Here is an 18,165-nt window from a genome sequence, read left to right on the forward strand (position 1 = left end):
GAAAGGCCATTCTTTATTACTAGCTGGGTAAAACTGTCACTTGCCCTAAATGAGTAGTTATTTGCAAATTTCCATTTAATTTGTGTTTTTGAAATAAATCATAGGTGCATAAGTCATGCAACTAGAGTATGCTATATATACTGTTTATCTTTTCCTTCTTTCACTTGCTGGCTGACAGCATATTAGTAGGATTTCCTAGTAATTATTTAGGTGATACTTTTTGGTATAGACTTAAAATTACATTTGAGTTTTGTTCCAACATTCACCTAATAGCATCTAATGAAGTAATTCCTTTCTACCCAGAATGTAGGTTAAACTATTCTGAACCATGTTAATGAAGCAAAAACAGAAGCTATTGTCATGTACATAGCATACAATTATGCAATTTCCATTTGCTAATATCCTACTATCAAAAAACCTTTTCTCTGAACTCTATTCTTCACATCACTCTTTTCGATAAAAAAAAAATAGAATCTTTATGTGGAAGAATGAAAACTACTTCTAGTAAGCTTTCATAAGGCACAGGTTTCTCTCAGACAACATCTTCCTATAGCCTAACATCTCTATCACAGTAGGTTTTCAGTGATTTTTTGGGGGCCTATTATACTCATGTATATTTTATATATATACATACACACAGATATACATGTATATACACATACACACAACATATATATATACATCCATATCCCCACATACAAAATATGTGAGCCCAAATATGTCAAATAGCATATAAATGCTGTCTACATCTTTAATCCTCTTTTTCATTCAGTATTTTAATATTGTAGTCTTGATTATGCTGTACGATTTTAAAAGAAGCTTCATTCAACATAGTCTTACTTTTCTGGATCATGTATTATTAAAACTGGAAATAAAACATCAAAGTCAGCAAAATACCTAATGTCTTTTTATATGGCAAAGCCTAAAGGCTTCAGCTATAACTTAGTGAGACGACTCCAAAGATTTATATTATGGACTTTTACTAAGCTTTCTAGAGTGATTAACTGCAGCATGTGAAAAAGGATATTGAGACCTGGATGGATGCATCAAGGAGTATCAATGATTGTTACCTGCAGAGGTGTTACAAGAAATTTCATCTGCTGCAACGAAGACGAATTGATTTCTGCAAGAGAAGATAAAATTCACAATACTGCTTGCTCACTGGGAAATGTGCTATCTGCCAATTGACTTGATGTGTACAGATGGGGGGAAAGGGAGGTGCTTCACTTTAATGAATGTAGCGAGAGAAAGGGTTGGCGTAGTTCAGAACAGGAGAATTTAGATCATGGATAGGCATGCTGGGACCTTTTAAATGAATTAATGGTGACCTCTGAACACGGACTACTTACAAACTTTCAGTGGAATCTTAGTGTTTCGTGTCATAAATGTGTCATGCTAAAATATCTTTATGAGGGTAGGAAATTCCAAACTACATGTATGTGAATGTATCTTCTAAAAGATATGAAGATATGTAGAGAATCTACTTAATAAAAAACAAATCTACTGTAGCTAACTGAGAAATTAACTAAATTTAGGCTTTAAATTGTCTAATATGATTTCAAAATAGAAAAACACTTTTTGTTAATTCAGAAGAGAATTTGTTATGACATGTTCTCATATACTATAATTTCAGTATTAGAATAGCCTTCCTACATAAAGTGGTATCATAAAGTAAATGAGAGAACTTGATTTGAAATAAACTTTCTCTTGCAAAATTCTTTTTTTCCACAATGCAGTATAAAAAAAGGAACAATGGAAAATGAACTTTAAAATTATTTCAATAAACAGAAAATAAGGTAAAACTCTCTTAAGAAATCACAATTTAGATAACATTTTCCCATGAAAAATTGAAATCTAGTAGTAGCATTTGAGGCTGAATGTTTGCCATGAGTAAGCTTGGTGTGACAACCATAATTATGATTGGTCCAGTTAACAACACTAGTTAAATGCTATAGAAACAGCAAAAATGATGTTTCTAGTTCTCATCTCTGAGATTCTACTATGTTGATCAGCCAGCTTTGACCAAGGAAAATGTCTTAGATCCTGATCTGTTTTGCTATGGTTATGGAGACCTGGCATTAAAAGTTTTTATTAGCAGGTCACTTAAAATCTCTTAAGAGGGTTTTACTAAAATACAATGTATGCTCTGAGATCTACACATGGATATTTTTCGGAATTCCCCAAAATGTAACATTCAATTCAAAATTCTATTAACTTTTAAACCAAGTAACCCTATGCAGAAATAAGCTTGCATGAGGATCTGTATTTTGGGGGGCTTGCCTACCTTGGAAGTCAGAGCCAACTCATTTACTTCATTTCCCAAGACAATAAAGCAAGCCTAATTATGTTCCTACTCTCTGTTTCTTCATGCATAAGACCTTTGTGACTTACAAATATTGGTAGCTCAGTAGGAAGGTTCAGATAATAGTAAAACTAAAATCAATAAAAACCAAGATGAGCTATTTAGGATATATTTGGTTTGCCTTCTCTGACTTCCATAGTTGTAACAGAAGTTGTAGAGTAGATTCAGAATGGACTGAGATCAATGTATGCTGTACTTCTCTCAAGTCCAGGTGACTGATTGTGCTATCGTGAGCTATGTAACATCAAACAGCCTAAACTGGATGTTTAACTTAAAAACCAAAATACCTATCTCCTTCCAGCAGACCCTCATGATTCAATCAGGGACACATCAGCTTCTTGCATCTACCAGATATCCTAAAATCTTGTTGTCCTGGGTACCAATTCTGACAGAAAACTCTTCCAAAGAAGCTGCTTCCTTCTTCCCCAACTCTCCATTTCCCTTAAGAGTCTACTTAGCTCATTGGGCATTAATTAAATTTGGCAATTAAAAGTGCCACTAGCAGGTGTACCAGCAGATGCAAGTCTCATTTGTTGTATCTGTGAGTTAGTGGGAAAACTATGAAAAGAGCCACAAAGACGTAGAACTATAAAGATGTGATATTAAAAAAAGCATAAGCATACTAAGATTTACATATCCAAATGAGTATTGTGCTTCAAAGTTGTCATGCTGAAGGCTATAAACTGATTCCAAAGATGTTACCACCAATATATTTTTGTTATTTTATTTTTGAACTGCTCTCAGAGCTAGTTTATGAGGCCTATTGGTTTTACTCACCTTGTCTGACAGACTTGATTTTATTTAAGAAAAATCAACTCCACCCCCCAAATAATGACAATCTAACACTTCAAAAGAATGCGTTGAAGGCAATTCTGAAAGGATTCCAAAAAACGTTCTGAGCAAGGGTCATATCACAGTTATACTCTCTCAAGTTAACTGCTTTTCAAGGGATGATACTCAAGGATTAATATGTTGAGGTATGTTTTTGTTTTCTCAAAAATCAGTTATTATTTTATGCTCACAACTTGTAGCTTAGAAAACTGCTCTTCTACAGAGCTCATTATGACATTTATCAATGGAGCAAACTAATTGTAAGCTAAAGATTCCCAACCTTTTTGAACTGGTTCTCCAGCAAAAAATCAAGTGGAGAAACAGTTTATGGTAATAGAACATGTATATAAAAAGTATGAGACTGGAGTTATCCTAATAGGCAGAGCAGTTCAGGTTGAGTTATACTAGGCATCTGGTCATGATCACAGTGATAGTTACTGACGACCATTTATAGCATTTTTACCAATATCTCCATTCTTCCTTTGAAAAAAGGAGATAGAACCCAATGCGGTTTTAGTATTTGAGAATGAGAGACTATCATTACACTTTCTGTTAGGCTATTTTCCCTAAGATACAAAGAAGAGAGGTAGTGATACAGCTAGATGCCCAATCAAAAATATTCTGAAATATTCTTCTAATCCTTTGTAAATTTAGAAATGGACTGCTAGAATATACAGCACAAAAAAAAAAGAATATGTTGAGTAGTATTTATGCCCAGAGGGGGAAAAAGGAAGCAGCTTACAAAGGATTTCTTCCTTATTCTATCTCTGACTTGTTCAGTATTGCCTTTTGCATTATTTTTTGCAGAGTGTATCCTTAGAAATAAAATTTCAATAATGAGTAACATATTTTAGCAAGTTGACAGGATCCTACAAGTTTAGAAGGCCTAGATAAAGTGATTGTTTTTCTATCTATGTAGTATTTTGTGGAATCTTAGAGGACTCTAATAGCATTTTGGAAATACCCTTTGTGAAATTAGCAGAACCATCATATTAGCTTTGCTAAAGGACTAATGCCACAGTCCCTTGAGACTTTCAGGTTCAACTCTTGTGGTCACTTCTGTCCCTAGGGCATCTAAGCTGTAAAGGAGCTACTGAGGCATTTGCTACAACTATTTTAGATCATTATTCTCTTGGACTAACCTGGGAATATTTAATTCTAGGGTAATGAGTTCTGTAAAAATGGTCAGCTCCAACCAGGGGATAAATTGTACAAACCTAAATTTTTGGAAGGAGAGCCTATATTACCTTTCTCTATTACCTTTTCCTGCTTTCTCAAGGTAATTCTCTCTCAGCTCCTTTCATACATTCTCCCATTACTGGAAGCATACCTTTTCCACCATTTATTTTAAATAGAATTATTTCTAACTCTAAGAATCTTCCTTAATCTTATCCAAATTTCCATCTCAAATCCTACCTTCTTCAGGAAAATTGCTTGAATCAGGAAGATTTTTGCAGAAAGAGAAGAAATCCTAATTTCAAACAAAACTACCCCTGTCTCTATTTTAGTGCCTAAGTTACTTTAAAGAAAGATGAATTTGTGTTGCCTCTTTAAAATGTAAATTCCTAGAAGAAAGAAGCCACATTTTTCTAGGTTTTACACTGTAAACAGGCAATCAAGATCTTACCATATGGTTATTGGACAAGGAGTTATTGTAATAGCAGACTGAACCTTCTAATTCTAAGCACTGAAATTTTGCCTGTTTTACGTTCTCTTCCCTCCCCCTACACTAAGTATTGCCTTTTATTTGAATAGACTGAAATTGAGGCTTTGAAATGAAAGAAATGTCATGCCACAGAAGCATCTTGGGACAAGCCAAAGCTTTCAGATTGAAGAGTCTCCTCTGACCACATAGTTTAAGGATTGATAATCAATTAAATTTTTTTCTTGCCCCAAATCAAACTCCAAAATGAAATTTTCAAAGGTTACACTTGGAGTATATTGGACTCAGTCAGGTTCTTCTCTTAAATCATGGTGGTAACAAATGTAAATAGAGTTGATGATGATGATGTGATGTACAATTTGGTTTTTCCTCCCATAAAACAACTGACTGCTCACTTAATTACTTCTTCTGAAAATTCCCAATGATTTACTTCTTAAAATTGAGTTAAATATTAACTCTTAGCCATTCTCACTAGTGTCGATATAGGAATCAATATTCAATTTACATAGCTAAACTGCTGCATGGAAAAATGGTCAGTCAACTGGGAGAAAATTCTTTAGTCTTTTTTTGTTGTTGTTGTTAAAATAACTAAAAACTAGCTAGCATTTATATTGTGCTTTCAGTTTTTCAAAGTGCTTTATAAATATTATCTCAATTTATCCTTACCACAACCCTGGGAAACAAGCACTGTAATTGTTCTCATTTCACAAATGAGGAAACTGAAGCAGGGAGAGGTTAAGTGACTTGTGCAGGGTCACACAGCTAATAAATATCTGAGGCTGCACTTGAACTCAGGTCTTCCTGATTCCAGGTTTAGTGCTTTATATGCTACATCTCTTAGCTCACTGCTATTAGTGCTAGTAATTTTCTTTATTGGTTTAATTCTATTATTTTGTCCTGATCTTGTGGTTTGGGTCATGATGTATATATACTATTCACTGGATATGTAATGTGTGAATTAGACATTTAAGTTACTGCCTGGATCTAGTGTTACAGAGAACTGAATTTGTATATAAAAGAAACATACATTTAAAACTTAATTTTGTATGTTTAAAAATCCAGGCAAATACATGGGTCTATATTTTAATTACTTAATACTAGGGCTAACGTAACATACTAATTTGGGCAAAATATCTAGAAAGGGCAATGAAGTTTCCAGGTATAAATGAAAGCAAATTGATTAAAAAAATGTTTATCAAATTGCATGAATCAGTAATAGAGAATTATCTTGAGTCAGGCCTTTTGCCTTCTCTCTGTTGGCACTATGAAATTGATTCTTAGAGTATATTTACTTTAGTGCTTCTCCCAGACTAGTGATGAGCTAGAAAAAAAAATGTGCAAAACCCAAAATCTCATGCAAGTTGGACATGTCTAGAAAACTCTAGATCCAGAGCTGCATTACCTAGGCTCCAGAATCTCAATCACATTAATGCAGTATTGGATGCTACATTGGCCAACTTTGGGCTAAGGTTTATTCCCATAAGTATCTTTTGTTTTCTGGTTTAATCTCTATACTATTTATATAATTAATTCTGGGTTTAAAATCAAATTACATGGAGATTGATTTCACCATTATCATACACATGTACTTTAAGCAAACCCAAAATATGAAAATCCATATTTATAAAAATTATTCATTAGGGAATGATTTTTTTTCCTAGCAACATTATGAGACCATTGTGTGGATAAAATTTAACAGATTATGAAAGTGTTTTGGAAAGTTAAAAGTGCTGTACAAATATAAGCTAATATTAATTAATATTCTTTTCTCTGCAAAGAGATTCATTACAAGGAGATTCCCTCAAAAAGTAAGCCACTGTATTGCCTTAAAATATTTTAATCAATTTATAAACATTTATATATAAACTGGTCTCCCTTGTAAAAAGGAAGTATACCTGTGTATTTACTTAGAAATTTACATAACAAAGTGAATAAGCAGTATGAATTGTCCCCGTTTTGAATATTCTGCCAAAAATCTGTGAGTGTTGCTAATAAGAATGTAGATGTTCATTCTTTATCCAGTGTTTCTGGGAATGGGCTATAGGAAATTAACATATAAGTGTGTTTTGCTTTTTTAATTATGTTTAACAATTTCCCCTTTTCACTCTAAAATTTGGACCTGGGCTATTTTAATGCCAGTGGAACACATTCACAGTTGAGTTGTCCATGAAACTGACAACTGACCATTGACATTTTTTAGCCCCAGGGACCAATGACTGAGGAAAATAGCCCCCTAACTGGGGAGGGAGGGTTTTGTTTGGTAGTTGACTACAATTATGAAATCTCCCCAGATTTTTAGCTCAATTAATTCTTGCCGGAGGGAATATATGATGGAGAAAGATACTCCTGCTGTTTAGTTAATCTAAGAGATTCCAACATAAGGATAAATTTCCATATCCCCCAGAAGAATTATCTACAAAATCTTGGAACCACCTCCCTACCTTCTAATACAGAAGTTCACCGATAAGTTTGATATATATTTCAGATCTGTTTTCCTATGCATTCTCTTCATTGTTACTAATAACAGTACACTAACTGAGATGATAGGAATTTTGTAGCAAGTAGCATTCCTTCACTCATGTTTTCTGCCATTGTCTCTGTCAGGGGGTCTACACTCAAAACTTACACAAACTTGTTAAGGCCGTGTCTGCACTGAACAAGTTAGGGGATTCATGTAATACTCCGGTAATATTTACATCAATATTGTGCACATTTGGGCATATTGATACTCATTCTTATCATAAAAATTATGTCTACAATTTTATTATCTAAATTTAAAAACTGAAATGCTGCAGTCTGTTAGAAGAGGTTGGTGTGTGTGTGTGCGTGTGTGTGTGTGTGAGTGTGTGTGCGTGCCTGTGTGTTTAAAAGGAACACATTCAATAGAAAAGCTAGATGTTTAAAATATTCCAGTTAAAGAGCTTTATTCCTAACTAGAAAGGTGAAGTATGCTAACAGAAAAACAAAAACAAACAAAAACTCTCCAGGAGGCAGTGAGTTGCTCTGGAAAGAATGCTAGATTTTTAGATCAAAGAATTTTAGTTCACATCTGAGCTAGGACTCTATTATAATGTGTAAAACCACAGGCAAGTTACTATAAATCTGGAGGCCTCAGTTTCCTCATCCATAAAATGAGGGGGTTTGGGTGGTGACCTCGATGTACTCTGAGGACCCTTTCAGCTCCAAATCTAGTGACTATAAGCAACAGAATGAAGAAAAAAAATATAGAACCAAAACTATGTGTACATAAATATATAACATGTACATGTGATGCATATGTGTTGTATATACACAAATGCATGTATATAGTGTATAGATAAGTGTTCATATATGAACATATGTGTATACATTCATATTTTACATATGTTTGTATGAAATAGATGATGAGAAATTTCTCCTTTGTTGTGATAGCTTTTTTTTTTTTGGCAAGGCAATGGGGTTAAGTGACTTGCCCAGGGTCACACAGCTAGTAAGTGTTATATGTCTGAGGTCGGATTTGAACTCAGGTTCTCCTGAATCCAGGGCCAGTGCTCTATCCACTGCGCCACCTAGCTGCCCCGTTGTGATAGCTTTTTAGCTTCCTCAATACTGCCTTTTACGTTATTCTTGTAGACAGTCTTTATAAGGAATATACTTTCAATAATATGAGTAACTGATCTTTTAGCAAGTAGATAAAATCTACTATATATGTGTATATGTGTATGTGTGTATACACAGATACACACAATTTATTCCTCCTCATTTTAAAAGGTTATGAGGGTTTGGGGCCAGAGGAGGACAGAGCATAGCCATGTGTACAAGGGATGTAAGTATCCTAAATGAGAATACTGTAGTAATACATATTTATTGCGCATAGCTTGACCCCTCACAACTGAACGTCCTTTATATACCCATCAATATATACCAAAAGCTCACTCTTTCAGACTATATTAAATTGACATTTTCTATAAATTGGGTATTTTATTGGGTTAAAATCTCACAATGGGTCATACTCTGGATTACAGGAAACCCAGAGCAAAATCATGAGCTTTTTCAAACCAAAAACTTATTTTGAGAAATTCTTTGGAGTTGCCTTCAACAATTAACTTTTAAATGTCACATTTTTAGTATTTTTTTTATTCATTTATCTTATTTGCTTATTAGGACTCATTTACAATGTATATTATGCTTAGATATAGTGAAGGTATACTTTAAAGTAATCTGTAATTCAGATTTAATTCCAAAATAGGGATGTTCTATGCTACTTCTGTTGTTAAACTGTTAGGACTAAAAGACCTTTCCCCCAGTGCTTGGGTTCAGGTTGATAATTAAGTCATCATGTAGCTAACACATCAAGAGATGTTAGTTTAATGTGACTAATCCATTGGTGGATGATTTAGCAGAGAGTAGAACCCGAGAGACTGGAATAAAGGCAGATAAGTTTCATGGAGGTGGAAAGGTTGATGAAGTGTCCAAATGTTTGTTTTTTGAGAAGCTACTTGGAAGTAAGGATTATTTCATTTATTGTATTTTTATCCCCAGTACCTAAAACAGTACCTGGCATGCAGTAAGTACAATAAATGCTTACTGATGAAATTTGCTACAGTGGAAAGGCCTGAATCATGGGTGATAATAAGTTGCTACAGGTCACATAGGGAAATATTGTATATTCATGTTGGGAGAAATAGGGGTGGAAGGTTAAACAGGGATTAGAGGACAAACTTGCCCCAACTTCAACATTTTTAGTAAAGGAAAATCACTCTTGTGGGTTGGTGAAGCTTACTGTGGTTGGTAAGATTATTAAATTTGATTTATTAAAAGCTTGGAAGTCCAGGAAAAAGTAAGAATATAATTGTTCTAGAATTAGAATGGAAGAATTCTAGGGAGAAATCTTGAAAACTATGGTTTTGACATCAAATTCTGATTAAGTTAGCAGTATGTGTGTGTGTGTGTGTGTGTGTGTGTGTGTGTGTGTGTGTACGTGCTTAAAATTTTCAGAGGTCTCCTTGTCCAGTTCTTCTGCTCTCTGACTCAACTACTATATGAATAAAGTTATCTGTTTAATGTCTAAAGAAACAAGTGTCTCAGTAAAAATAACAAATAATACATGTGCCATTTTCAAAGAATAAATATTAGCTGCTTACATGGGAATTGTAAAATGCTACATTGGTACTACTTAGCAGGACAGATATTATGTGGGGACTATAGCTATGGGAACAACTAACAAGTCACTTAAACTCTCAGTGCCTCAGGCAACTTTCTAAGACTATATGTTATAGATCAACGTATAAGCTTTTTAGGGCAGAAACCGTTTTGCCCCTAGCACAATTCAATAAATGCTTATTGAACTGAATGAATCTGCATTAGTGTAGGGAACTTCCATACTAGGAGTTCTAACAGTAGTAAAATCACAGGTCTGGACCGAAAAAAAAAAAGGGGGTAGGGGAGTCATGCCAAAACTAAAGAATGCAAGAATCTTATGACTCCAAAAAGGTTGGGAATCACTGATTTAGACTTACCAAAGATATGTATCCCTTGGACATTCAGAAAAATTGATACCAATGTAATAATGCTATATTCTATGTAATTACATTTCACCACATCATCCCAGGTCTTATTTATTTTTGCCTAAAATATTCAGATAGTTGAAACAAATGTATTTCTTTGACTTGAATATTGAGATACTTGCTTCAACAATTCCAGTGCAAGCTCTTCTAGAAAATATACCATGTAGGCCTTTACTGTTAAGTGATTTTACTACCTGATGAATCTAACTCTAGTTATTTTTGCTTTTCAATAGAATATGAAATGAGTCATGGTTTTGATGAGCGTCTCATCCCAAAGGAATCAATCATTATGATCCAAGCCATGGAGAATGCTATGAAAGGTCACTCGTTTCTGCTCCAGTGTTCACATGCATGTGCTGTGTAATTATAGAGAAAAATTTTAAAAGGCCAACATTCAAACAGAAATCAGCAAAACAAAAAAAAATTAAATTGCCAGTATATGTGTGTACATCTTCCAAGGAAGTCTTATTCCAATGGCTCCTCCTGGTTTGGAGATGCTTGTGAGGCCTTAAAGACTAGACCCAAAGTAACACATGTTCTAGTAGGCCCTACTAAAATGGAAAGACTTCATGTAGGGAGGGGCCTGGTGTCAGTCTTGGGTGTTTGTTATCTAGCTAAAGTGAAAATGTTTAGCACCAAAAGGTCAACTACAAGGGGATGATTTTATTTTATTTATTTATTTATTTTGGTTGTAGTCAGTCATGAAAACTCTTTAAGACATGGCAGCATTGTGATGTGTCAGTGGAGGCTGTACCCACAACAATTTTAAAAAAAATGTAATGTGTGTGCATGTTCATTTAATCAGGAAAAGAAATTAAGTTTTGATAAATGTCTATAGAGTAGGAGCTTATATGTAATACACATATTTTTATTTAAAGGGAAAACTGGAATTTAAAAACAGTTATATTCTACCTAAAAAAAATAGAAATAATTCAACTTACACATGCTGGCTTGTTACTTGACAAAAAGCAAGCTATCAGAAATCTCTAGAAGCTGCATATGTCTTTTTTAATATTATCATATCTTCACAATGGTCTCTGAGCTACCATTCTGTTGTTCATTTCTTCCCTTTAATTCTGTTGAATTACTTCCCTCTTCTGTTCTTTACTTCAGATGTGACTAACTCATCTAAAATAGCCACATCTGACTGGTCTCATTCCAGAGAGGAGTTTTAGTCAGGCTGCCTTCCTAAAAACTGTCTGCTACATAGGATTCCAAATCACCTGCTTCTAAAACCTCTTCATACCAGAAGGATTCTGCCTCAAAATACATAGAAATATGTTTTATTTATGATCTATCAAATCAATTACCTGTCCAAAAAATGTTGCATTATTAGGCTCTGACGTGATTAAAGAGGATATTTGCTGGGTTAGAATCTCTTCTAATATCTCCTGAACTCCATGTTGGCTCAGTCTGTTGACTACTGCATTTTTTTTTAAAGTCCTCTTTAATTACATTTTCACCCAATAGCACATAACAGTTGTTAAGAAACCATTCCAGATTATGGGGCAAATGTGTAATTAGTTTGTTCTTGAAACATGAACTCTAGTACTCTTTCTTTCTTTCTTTCATTTTTCTTGCTTTTTTTTTTTTAAGAAATATATGTATGGAAGAAACTCAGGAAACAAATTCACTGGTGATCATAGAGGCTAAGTACCACTTAGTCTTTAATACACAAAAGCAAGAAATTCCTTAAAGTGAACATAAACTATTTTCAGCATGTTATCTGATTCTACTTTTTATCTTTTCTTCTCTTTCAAAGCCATTTAAATTCTTATTGTAGAATTTACTTAGAAAAATAGATTTCATTGAGTAATTCTTATTTCTCTCCTCATGAAATACTTTAGGTAATTATGAATTTCGAGTGGAAAAACAAAAAGTGGGGCTATGGTTAGGTAAGAAAAATCTACAACCCCTGTATTCATTTTCTACTTGGTAAAAAAAAAATGCATACATGGGAAGGACAACACAGGTCTCTAACCCTCTGAAGGAAAAATAAAGTATGGAAATCCAAATTTGAGAAAACAGATAAATTGCAATAAGATTATTCATGCTACAAAAATAATATTCACTTTACCAAAGGATTTTCTAAAGGGTTAATTTAAATAATAACTTTCCCTAAACTGATTTGATTTACATTCAACTTTTCAGCAACACATCTATCACATTAAATAAAGTACCAATTATAGATAATATTTCCAGACAAGTATCTCAACAATATAACCTGATCTATGTCAATTTGCATGAATGCCCTGGTGTCCTGCCCCAGAATTGAAAAGTCAACTTTTTCTGGGCGGCTGAATTTTTAGCAGGAAGTCTTTCCAGGTTAGAAAGTAGGCAAGAAAGATCTTCAGTGCCTTAGAAGTTAACTCTCATTACTTATATCCTAGAATATATTCATTGTTCTGAGAGCAAGGAGATCTAAGAAACTGAAATACATCCATCTTGAATCTACATCAGCAATACAGAAAAGAAAATCCTCTCCTATTCAACAACAAAAAATCCTTCTTCTAAGGGTTCTCTCATATAGACTACAAAGTGGTAAAAAATAGCTTTATTTTCCTCAACTTGGATAATTCTGAGTAGGAAACTTCTTCAACTGCACTAAAGGATATCACTGAATGTCTACTGAAGTCCTCTGTAATAATTGGCTTTACTTTCTACTTTCAAAAGGGGAATAAAAGAGATCAGCGAGGTAAATATTCATTTAAACTTGTTTATATGATTTTTGACTGATGATCTAATATGCTTTTGGACATGATAATCCATTCACCTATATGTTCACACTGGAACAGTGGCTTGAAATTTTCTACTATGATGTTATTGCAAGTTGCCATGGCATTTTGACTTGAATAATCCTGGATGTTAAATGAATATCATTGAACATAGCAAAAACTGCTAACAAAATGGAAACGAAGGAGTAATCTTTGCCTGGCTAATATATGTCATAGGCTAGAATCTAAGACAGCATTCCCTATCCTAAACTTCTGTGACTTTTTGTTTGTTTTGTTTTATTAATGCTTAGATCCACTGAATTCTTTGAAACTGAGCAATTCAATCTTCTTTCAAATGAAATCGAACTTTGACATGTAGTCCAATGGACTCCTGTCAATCTTCTGTTGTTTTCCCTCATGCTATGAAGTTTCAATGTGATCCTCCTATAAATCAGACTCTAGATGAACTGGAATTTCCATTGAAGTATGCCAACTGCTCTCAGTGCAGATCATTTATAAAGAATTGTGATATAGATTGTTTCCTTCCTTCTGTTGCTTAATCAGAGTAAACCCCTTTTTGGACTAAAGTAGTGGGAGTTAGATGGGAACAGAACTACATGGGCATCCTTTTAACTTTTCATCCTAGGTCACAAGGTTAGGGGTTTGATGCAAGTAAGAGAAGCTGCTAATGATAATGGAATTTCACTTCTTTGTCTAAGCTGATTGGCCCATTCTCATTAATTTAATTTCACAGCTTGAATATTCTTTAGTCTGCTGCATAGCATAGAAAGTATATCCATTAAATGTTTAAAGTACAACAATTTAAAAAAAATCTTTCCACAAAAATCTTAAGTGGTAAATTAACTTTTCCATTGAAGATCCTATTACATTTTATGTGCTGTCAACCCCTAAATTTTTAGTATGTATCATTTTATAAGGACCCCAAATGAAATGGGATTTTATTTCAAATGAAATTATCAGGCTATCTATTTTAACAACTGTATTTTTCTATTATTTATTCATATCTAATAGAAATATAAGCCTAGATTATATAAAAGAACAGTTAACATTAATGGCAATCAACTCAAATCTCACCTATTTTTATCAGTTAAATTCTTGGTTTAGGCAAGCATAAGTGGGATGTGTGTTTATTTTATGTATTCATTTCCCCAACATAGTTTTTCTCCTCCACGGTCTAAAATCAAAGGTACTGAGAGAGCAAAGGGCTTATTTGCTTAGAGCACATGTCTTAGTGATCCAAAGATTAGGGTTGATCCTTAGCAGAAATGTTGATTATTTAGGTCCTCAGCTACTTTTCAAGGAGTTTTTTCCCCCAGAAGAGAATCTACTTGATGGGCAAATGGATTTGCCAAGAGATTCTCCTCTCCTTCCAAGACTTGCTTCGATTAAGTTTAGTTAATAACAAACTGCTAAAGGAGTCTTGGACTTAGACATATATCTTACCAACTAAGAGTTCTCTCAGTCATAACTCTTCAGACATAATAGCTCTAATAAAAAAAATAATCATTACTGAGTTGTGCTTCTTGCAAGAGATGATCAGCTAGACACATATATGTTTGGAAACACATCTGTAGTTTAAAGATGAAGGTAGTGGGATACTTGAGGTTGCAGTATTTACTTTGGGTTCTACTATGCCTCCAGGGAACCTATACAAAAAATTCACTTGATCTATACTTCACATGGGGTTAGTTATAACAGGCTTAAGGAAGACCAGTGATATACTTCCCTACATCAATATCCTAAAAGTTGTTCAGTATGCAGTGATGGATTACATGCTTATGAGGTTTTAAAAGAAGTACAGCATATGTTTTAAGCAAAAGAAGAACTAGCTTGTGGCTACCCTAAGGTCCCAACTAGCTCAATGATTCTCTGACTATTAATGGAACAGATTTGTCATTAATTCTTGGAGAAAACTATCAATCTACATTTTTCTAGAGAGAAGGCCATGCATATATCATGCTTTAAGTGTGATATGTCCATATGTATGGGACATTTCATTATAAATATTATTGTGATCTTATACAGGGCAAGTGTAAAGTCTATTTGCTTTTCAAGTAAGAAAATGTGTATTTGGAAAGCATGTACACATCATATACATTTACCCAGATATTGCTGGCAAAATTCATTATGCAGGAAACTTTTTTCTTTGCTCAAATACACAACAACAATCAAGTCATAAAACACAGAACCAATAGCCAATCAATAAAAAAATATGCCTGCCTTTGGGCCTAATTCAAGCAAGCCATTCATTGAGCTAATGTGATGGACCTGTCAAACCCAGTACAGCATTACAGACATTCTAGCAACATCAAGTGAACATGCAATGACAAATGACAATACACCCCTTCGCCATGCTTTGACTGGCTGTCTCACAAAAAATCTAATTTGATAGCTTTGCCAGTTTTCCTTAAATCACACTTGAAATACATAAGAAGTAACTGTTTGCTTGGGTGAGATTAGATACTTATCAAATGCTTCTTATATTCCAAGGAAAAGATATTTTATACGCCCCTTAAGATCTTCAACAAACCCTAAAATTTTATTATGCCAACCAGCCCTCTATTATATGTTAATCTCTGCCAAAACAGGACATCTTCATTCTTACAGACAAATTCTCAGAGCCATTAAGAATGCCCAAGGTCAGTATCATGTGATCTGTTAACTAAAGACTATTGTGGAGAATCTGTGAGGTGCTTATCTCAAGAGTCTTTTGAATAGTTCCAAGAAAATTGTAGTTCAATTTCTTCAAAGGCCCAGAATCTTTAATTTGATGAGGACTATGTGCTGATAAAAGGTAAAATTTTGCCACCGTGGGAAATGATAATCTTCAGCACAGATCTCTGCCTCTCAAGAAGTCACAGAGAGTGATGTATGATTACAGGGTAAATGCCACAGTTAATTTGTTAATAGTTCACATGATGGCGGGTGTCTGTCTTTATTCTACTATTAACCAGTAGATACTATCAAAGCCTTCTTCATTCCTTACCTCTCTAATGTTAAGAGATTTTTTAGAATTTTCTCTCCCACCCAGTTTGAGTCTCTTCTCTCTTAGTTGCTTCTCATTACTGATGTTCTGATGTTTTGCTGGACAAGGGTACCATTATACAGGGTGTCCCAAAAGTTTTAGTGTGTTTTTAAACTTTAATAGACTTTTAGGACATCTTGTATAACTAGACTAAGAGAAAATTCTAGAGTAGATGTTGCTAAATAACTTTGTGTGCTCAATCTAAATTGGTGAATTATTTTATTAATCTCACATTCCCCCCCCCAAATACATATTTTGTCCAAATAGGCCTCCCTTTCTCTATTCCTTTGCTAAGGATGGCTTTTAACAAAATGTACCCTTGCAATTTGTCACACATACACACATTTTACAAACCACACCATAAATAGCATTTTAAGAATGATCTTTTCATGGCAATTTAGGGTACCATCCATTGCATTTGCCTTGATGTTATATTTTCATGTGCTTGTAAGTATTATGTTAAAAAATAAGTTAAATTGGGATTTATGTTCAATATCAAAAGCAATCAATTAGACCAGATGTGCAAGACCTGCCTATTGTTTGAACATCAAAAAAGGACTGTTACACAGATAAGAGAATATTCCAGTAGTTTTTCCTGAACTAAAACTGCTGCACTAAAGTAGGAATTACATATTTAAGTTTTACCAATCTAAAATTAAGGGCCATTGCCCAGTGATATGTGTGGGCAATAAAAATATTTAAACCAAATAAGAAACTACTTTACACATAAATTCACAAATTCCTGTCCTTTATAAAACTTCAATGAAAACTTTAATTTGTAGGAGGTAAATGCAGTTTGAGGCATCCAAATTGTCAAATAATTCCATAAAAGAAAAACATTACATTATTTATTTTAAGATGTTTAAGAAGCTGTCATGGAAGAAAGCAATTAAATTATAGATTTATAGTTAACCTTATTCAACTGGGGGGAGATAAGGTCAAGTATACACTTATTCTGAGAACATGGATTAAAAACTCACAGAAATAAATACATTGAAGAATCTTATAATTATACAGAAGGCTGAAATTATTGTCATTATAATTACACACAATGTGAGTATTTGAAAATTTAGCATACTAGATATATTGTCATAAAGTAATTTAAGGTTTCAGTGCATTACTGATGATTGATAACATGAGAATTTTCTGTGTGCCAACTGTAATCTCACTGAATCTTTTCATTTATAGAGCTTTCCTCAGTTTGTCAATTTTACCATTGTCTTAATTAGCTGCGTTGACCCTGTCTGTCTTCTCATCCAGCATCAAAAAATACTGAAGACAGAAGTATATTTAAAATTTGATATTTTACCTTTGGCATATGATTTTTTTTAGCTTTATTCATTTAGAACTGCATCCTGACAACTGTTTGATTTCTTTGGAGGTCTCCTATAATCTTGAAAACTTTCTTGGGGGGAGGGGGGGTGAAAGAAGGAAAAAAGCCCAAACCAACAATACTATGCTCCAAGAGATAGTAAGATCTGAACTGTAGCTGCCTAAATGGCCTTAAAAAAAAGTTTGTTTTTGTGATTGCTAAAATATAGCTTTTAAGGATCAGGAACTTATTTGGCTTTATAAGATCACACAAGAATACTATAGCTGCAACATGCTAACAACAGACCTTTGTGAAAATGGAATGAAAACTACTGATTAAGCACACCACTGTTAACCTTATGGAGGAACTGAGAGACGACAGGCCAGGCATATAGAGCAGTGCCTGCTACTGATGTTACTGGTTCAGGAGTGTCATATAAAGTAACTTGCTTACCTGTCTGATAGATACAGCATGCCTCAGCCACACATGCAATTTTTATTTATTCATGAAACATTGTTTAATTAAAAAAAAAAGTCATTACCAGAAGAAGCACTCTTTATGGCAACTAAGCATGCAGAGCATTTTTAACATTCACAATGTGTCCTCAGAAAATGGAATCGACGAATTGCATTTAATTGAAATACAGTTTTCCAGGGGACCTGTTGTTATGGCAATGGATACAAAAATTACT

General features: G+C 33.9%; 1 protein-coding gene across 4 annotated transcripts in view; it reads right to left on the bottom strand.

Moving 5' to 3' along the window:
- Positions 1-18,165, bottom strand: part of RBFOX1 (RNA binding fox-1 homolog 1) — a 411,528-nt gene that overhangs the window by 15,170 nt on the left and 378,193 nt on the right. The window contains exon 12 of one of the 4 annotated variants that reach the window (XM_027839400.1): positions 1,071-1,123. The exons of the other annotated variants lie outside the window; for them this stretch is intronic. Within the exon in view, the coding sequence (XP_027695201.1) occupies positions 1,071-1,123 (53 nt within the window). The remainder of the gene's footprint in view (positions 1-1,070; positions 1,124-18,165) is intronic. 4 annotated transcript variants of the gene reach the window in all.

Source organism: Vombatus ursinus, unplaced genomic scaffold (assembly GCF_900497805.2).
Source record: "Vombatus ursinus unplaced genomic scaffold, bare-nosed wombat genome assembly UNPS02014832.1, whole genome shotgun sequence".
Taxonomy (NCBI): Eukaryota; Metazoa; Chordata; class Mammalia; order Diprotodontia; family Vombatidae; genus Vombatus; species Vombatus ursinus.